Source organism: Pseudonaja textilis, chromosome 3, assembly GCF_049901715.1.
Source record: "Pseudonaja textilis isolate UNSWEBS1 chromosome 3, rPseTex1.2, whole genome shotgun sequence".
NCBI lineage: Eukaryota > Metazoa > Chordata > Lepidosauria > Squamata > Elapidae > Pseudonaja > Pseudonaja textilis.
In genome coordinates, this window is record NC_141992.1 from 95842584 (window position 1) to 95848619 (window position 6036).

At 39.1% G+C, this 6036-nt stretch overlaps 1 protein-coding gene across 2 annotated transcripts; it reads left to right on the forward strand.

The window, feature by feature from the left end:
* Positions 1 to 518: 518 nt before the first annotated feature.
* APOBEC4 (apolipoprotein B mRNA editing enzyme catalytic polypeptide like 4) lies at positions 519 to 5361 on the forward strand. 2 transcript variants are annotated; one of them, XM_026703204.2, is made up of 2 exons: positions 519 to 713; positions 3631 to 5361. In XM_026703204.2, exon 2 carries the CDS (start codon positions 3661 to 3663, stop codon positions 4687 to 4689), a length of 1029 nt encoding a protein of 342 aa, XP_026558989.2. In that variant the 5' UTR covers positions 519 to 713; positions 3631 to 3660; the 3' UTR covers positions 4690 to 5361. The 2 variants fall into 2 exon arrangements, with proteins under 2 accessions (XP_026558989.2, XP_087784813.1); XM_087928687.1 differs by lacking the exon at positions 519 to 713 and having other exon boundaries at positions 3797 to 3898; positions 4141 to 5361.
* The last annotated feature ends 675 nt before the right edge of the window (positions 5362 to 6036 follow it).

Genomic DNA, 6036 nt, shown 5'->3' on the forward strand with positions numbered 1-6036 from the left:
CAAGTAGCTTCCTCTGATAGATGCCAGGAATATTTTTCACAGCAATCCTGCCAAGGGCATCCTTGCTCCTTCTCAACTAGGATGGAACATGCTTACCCAAAACAGAGCTGCTGGTAAACTACCTGAAATATAATAAGGCAAAGTAATTTTATTTCATCGTTTTATTGCCACAAGCTAAGCCCAATACAGGTATTGCCATAAGGTAGTGCTGGGTGTCAATCTTGTTCTTTGTCTTCCTCCATCACCGCTCTAGGCGTCTCTTATATCTCCTCAGCTCTCTGAGCCACTTGATAAACTATGGGGTTCCATAAGATCCACATACACAGCATTATTAGATCCATTCATCACCTGCTCTACCAAGTTGTGATTTTTCAAGTAAACTGATGTTACTGAATACATTTGGCAATAGTGATCAAGTTTCTAACAGGCACAGGAACTGATCTAACAAGTCTTTCAAGCAACAAAGAAGAACAAGCCTGCTGTTTCTATCTAGGTAACCTAGCACTTGAAATTGTCAATACAACACGTTTATTCACCACACATGTAAGTTGTCAAGCTACAAGAAAATTTATTAGAAACAAGTTGAGGTCTTCTAAAATAAGTAGTTGGAAGGGTTATTCTCTTTCTTTCTCAGGACACTGAAAATAGGATTCAAGTAAGGCTGTGGCTGAGATTAACTGTTACTGCTATTCTGGCCTCAAGAAATTTTGACAGTAAGTAAAGCTCAATATTACATATATGTGCTGTGCTTAGTTTCTGAACAACAAAGCATATCTTATTTCTCGGAAGAAAGCTTTGATTTTATTATACACATTTTGTCATTCTGTAAGAATTCAAGTGACTTCAGGGTTAAACATATTTCAAATAGTTACAATAATGTATGGGAGGGGGAGGTTCATAGGTAACTTCCCATTTAATTGGATTCAGAGGCGGAAGGAGAGACTACTTAATGTTTTTGCCAGCTTTTATCTGCTCAATTTAGGAGGAAAAGTTGTAAGTTACCAATATTTTTCCACCAAATGAAAAACATACAAATGCAACTTATCAAGATGTTGAAATCAGTCAAATGATGGGATATATTACATAGTGAGTTACTACAGAAGTCCCTGTGGGGCAGAGAGGTCACAGTTTCTTTCCCACTATCATAGTCTAATAATACTGTATATTTGAGAGAATAAGGAATAAGGAAGCTCTGGGATCTCTTAATGGAGCCAGAACTCTTGCTGAGAAAATAGCATAAGGAATTCCAGAAGTAGCACTGTATCTTAAAAGAGCAGCATGCTATCCCAAAGCCTTAATTGGTTCAAAACAGAACAAAAAGTAAAATGTTAGGCATTGAAAGTAGAATCCCTTTCTTTCTTATTCTTCAGAGAATACCTAAATGGCAAAATGTCTTTTTGATAAAGACTGTATTTCTTAATTGGCACCATAATTTATTGTGTTTCTTTTCAGCAAATTTATTTAAGTTGAAAGAGCTTCTGTAATTACTGTAGTAAAAAGGAGATGTGAGGAAATCACCATCCACCACACCAGGGATGTCAAACTCAATTTCATTGAGGGCTGTGTCAGGGCTGAGGTTGACCTGTGGGGGGGGGCATGGCCAACTGGATGAGGGTGGCCAACTGGGTGGGCATGGCCAGCTTGACAGCACTCCCCAAACAGCTGGTATGTTTCCTCTTTGCATTGGGTAGACTGGGCCAAAGCGACGCAGGCCCAGTGTTTCCTCTTTGTATTGACGAGACTGGGCCTAAGTGATGCGAGCCAGCTCCTTACATTTTCCAGGACGGCCCCATGGGCAGGATCCAACCACATACCAAGCTGGATCCAGCCTGTGGGTCTTGACACCCCTCACCACAACACAACACACATACACGCACACCAGCCAATTTTATACAGTTTCAATGAATGCAACTTGCAGAAAATGTAGGTCTAACAGCGATAGGAAAAAGGCAACCAAAAATTTGATGTTGACTTCTAGCCTAGATATCTCAATTCTGGATCCAGGAGATTCTTCAACAGCCTTGATTCTGGGGATGTAGAAGGAAGGTAGAAATAATTGTAAGAGAAAAATGCAGGATAGGGAAGCAAAACACTAGCAGAGTTTTTTGACCACCATGATCACCAACTAGCAGTCATAAGACATGATAAAAAAAATCTTAATCTCATAACATAAGGACAAATTCAACTACAGTTTCAGATGGGAAACTGTGGGTGTTCTAGACCAAACTAAATACAAAAATACTAGGGAATTCCTGGAAGCTTGACATTTCAGAATAGTTAGTCAGCCATCATTCGATAAAAGTTCCCCTTGCACATACATGCTAGTCGTTTCCTGCTCTGGGTGTGTGTGCTCATTTCCATTACAAAGCTGAAGAGCCAGCACTGTCTGAAGATATCTCCGTGGTCATGTGGCCAGCACGTCTAAATGCCAAAGGCACATGGAATGCTGTTACCTTCCCACCAAAGTGGTCCCTATTTTTCCACTTGCATTTTTACATACTTTCAAACTGCTAGGTTGGCAGAAACTGGGACAAATAACGGGACCTCACTCCATTACACGGTGCTAGGGATTCAGATCACCGAACTGCCGACCTTTCTGATTGATAAGCTCAGTGTCTTAGCCACTGAGCCACCATGTCCCTTCAGCCATCAATAGTCACATAGAAATAAACCACATTTATACACCATTCAAAAAGACTAAGCTAAAAAAACTAAGAAGGCTTGAACACAAGCTCTCCAGCAGTCAATATCCAGATAAGTGGGGATTAGCACCAGACAATCAAGCAGGAACCAATACCATAATCAAGGAACCACTAGGAAGAAAAAAAGCATCCTTACTAATACTGTTAGGGGAATCTGCTGTATATAAACAGGGAGTAAACCCACTAGCAGTATGATTTAACCTAATTGGTAATGAAATATCTGCAAGCTCAAAAACCAAGCTCAGAGAGCACCAAGGACTCCACAATATGTAATCCATCCTGTGCTTTTCAGTATGCATCTATACCCAAAGGTGCAACACAAGGAGGGAGCAGAAACACCCACACTCTTTACTACACTACACAGAATACAAATGCCTCTTAGAGGACACAGCTGGTGAAAAGATTGGGGAAAAATCCTTCCTTTCTATTGACATAACAGTCTCACATTCAGACCCAAATCTAACCATTTTAAAAAATAACATTATAGCCGGGAAAGGCTGAAAAAATTCAAGGTGAAGTTTTTAGAGTTTTATTGGGATAGATATATTGGGACAAGTGTACTATGCTGCACAAGTACACAGCTGATTTAAAGACTTGCAAGTGGCTGCTATGCTCTTGGCACATGGTCCAAACAAAACCAATGTTTTGTAAACGAATGTGAAATGCCTCACAGCTCCAGGATATATGTTAAAATACAAAGTATAGTAATTTATATTTCTTCACTTCCATGGAAATGGTCAATTACATAAAGTCTAGGGTTCTCTAAAAACCCCTTCATTAATATAAAAACAGAAACTGTTCTTAGCTTCTTCTCATATGGAGTTCAATATATGGTTGGTTTGAATTTGTAATGTAGATGTGATTTTAATTTCAAAACTTCTAAACAAACAGGGAAATAACTATTCGGAATTTCTTCTCTGTGTTTCAGGACTGTCAGCTTTCAAGGTTTTCACACATAATGGACTTAGAAACAATACCATTTTGCCAAGAATACCTAACACAAAGAGGTACAATAGTGAAGCCATATTACTGGCTAACAATGAGCCAAAATTGTACTAAATGTCCTTATCACATACAAACAGGGGAAGCAGCACGAGTTTCTTACACAGAATTTCAAAAGGCTTTTGGATTCCCATATGGGCCAATGGATTACCAAAATAAACACCTTCTCTTTTATGAGTTGAGAGATGTATCAGGTAAATTAATTCAAAAGGGCCAAGTTACAAACTGTGAAGAATATAACATCCATCCAGAAGCAATGCTATTTGAAACGGATGGTTATCTAGACTCAGTTGTACACAATTGGGGGAACATTGCATATATATTTCTTTATTCAAATTATTCTCCTTGTAATGAGGCAGAGCATGGGTGCATAAGCAAAATTTACAGTTTTTTAATGAAGCATCAAGACATCACGCTCTGCATTTATTTCTCACAGCTGTATCACACAGAGGAGGATTTCCCCATGTCCACCTGGAATTGTGAAGCCTTGCAGAGTCTTGCCAGCATGTGGCCTCAGGTGACACTGAATCCCCTCTGTGGTGGACTTTGGCATTCCCTCCTCTATAATTTTGTGAGTTCTATGCCACAAGCAAGATTCTACCAGCCAATTTTGCCTATAAGAACCCTGGCTGACAAAAAAAATGCAACACAAATTCGCAGTATAACAGGAATGAAATTGCCTTTTGTTAACACCTGGTCTCAGCCAATTTATGGAACTTCAAGCGCTGCACCAAGTTTGCAAAACTATTACTTATCAACTTCAAACTACCCAGCAGAACTGACAAGTAACAGATTGCCACCAAAGGGAATGCCATCATTTCATTTCACGCCTCCTATTAATACTTTGCCACCTTTATACAAGAAACCTAGAAACATTGTCAGACATGTAAACATGCCAAATGAGTCATTAAGCGAATCAATACCAAAGGAAAGATCTTTTCAGAGGGGAAAAACATTACCTTTCAAACAAATCTACAGAGCTTGAAGGTTATAGAATGAAAAAGGATTAAATTCACATCATATAAAATCAGAATGCAGGACTGGGCAATTCATAGGAAGGAGTAGATAAAGCAATGAGTTAAGAGTACTGAGAAGAACATGAACATTTCCCCCCCATATGTAATTTGTATATTGGAAAAAGACATGGAATATCACTGCCTGCAGCTGAAGAGAAGATGGCAAAGAAATCTTTTGATTTTTCCTCCAGAGCCATTTACAGTAACAGCAACAAAGCAATGGGCAACTGTGAAGGCTGTTTCTCAAATTGATACATATTTAAGTGACTACTTACCTAAAATCAGAGTGAAGATCCCCTTCCCCTCCCCATCTGAGAAATCAACCTTGCCATACCACAATGAAGCTATGAAAAATAACAATCAGACGTTCTAATGTACAAAGATTTATTTTGATTCTAAAGATAAGAGTTTATGTGGTGCAATTTTGTAACATTCTTACTTTCAATGCCTATGAAAATTCTGCTTGGAAAAAAAAGTTTTACTTTTGATTCAGGCAGCTGTCACCAGTTGGGACAATAACCTTGTTTTCAATTTCAATAGAACATTTCTTTCAGACCAAAGATATCATTGATGTTATGTTGATGGATACATTAAAATAAAATGGGCAGAACTAAGACAAAAACATAGCTGAGGGCAACTCTCTCAAAAAAGGGGATAAGACGGTGTTGGAAGAAATATCCTTCTGGGTTCAGTTCGAAGTAGGGAAAAAGACAATGGAAACAAGGAGGCTGTTAGGAAAGATGGTTTAATGGTGGACAGCAGGACCACATGGCTTGAAGATCCAAAGAAGGATGATCACATGCTCCAAGGTGAAGGAAAAGAGAAGGAAGGACTGATATGCTGAGAGTGCCTGGGTTTTATAACCTTTGTTGGGATTTGAATTGAAGCTTGTATTCTGATTGGTTGTCAGATTCCCATGGGGCCATGCAGGGGCAACTCTGTAGGCTGTCCTGTGTTCCAGGCGTGGTTGAGCCTTGCTGGATGATGATGCACTGAAAGGGCTTTTGAGCAATTGGTATGGTTTTACCTGGAGATCTTTGTTTTGTAAAGTATTCTGGCCCAGGCCTTAATGGCCCACCCATTAACAAAGGTGGGGGTGAGCTTCTGCTTCTGTTTCTACTCTTGAGTTTCTACTATTTTTAGGGGAAATATTCTGCCTTTTTAATATTTCCTAGGATATTTCAATTTTCTAGGGGAGGGTTGGATGCTAACTTCCTACAACAGGAAAAAAATTGTATGGCTCAAGAGTTTTTAATGTGTGTTGTAAATTTGCCATCTTTCTGGCACAGCTATAATTGATTATGACCTGGGTAATA

Excerpts from the sequence above, each read along its gene's own strand:
- APOBEC4 (XM_026703204.2), top strand. The coding sequence starts at position 3,661 with ATGGACTTAGAAACAATACCATTTTGCCAAGAATACCTAACACAAAGA.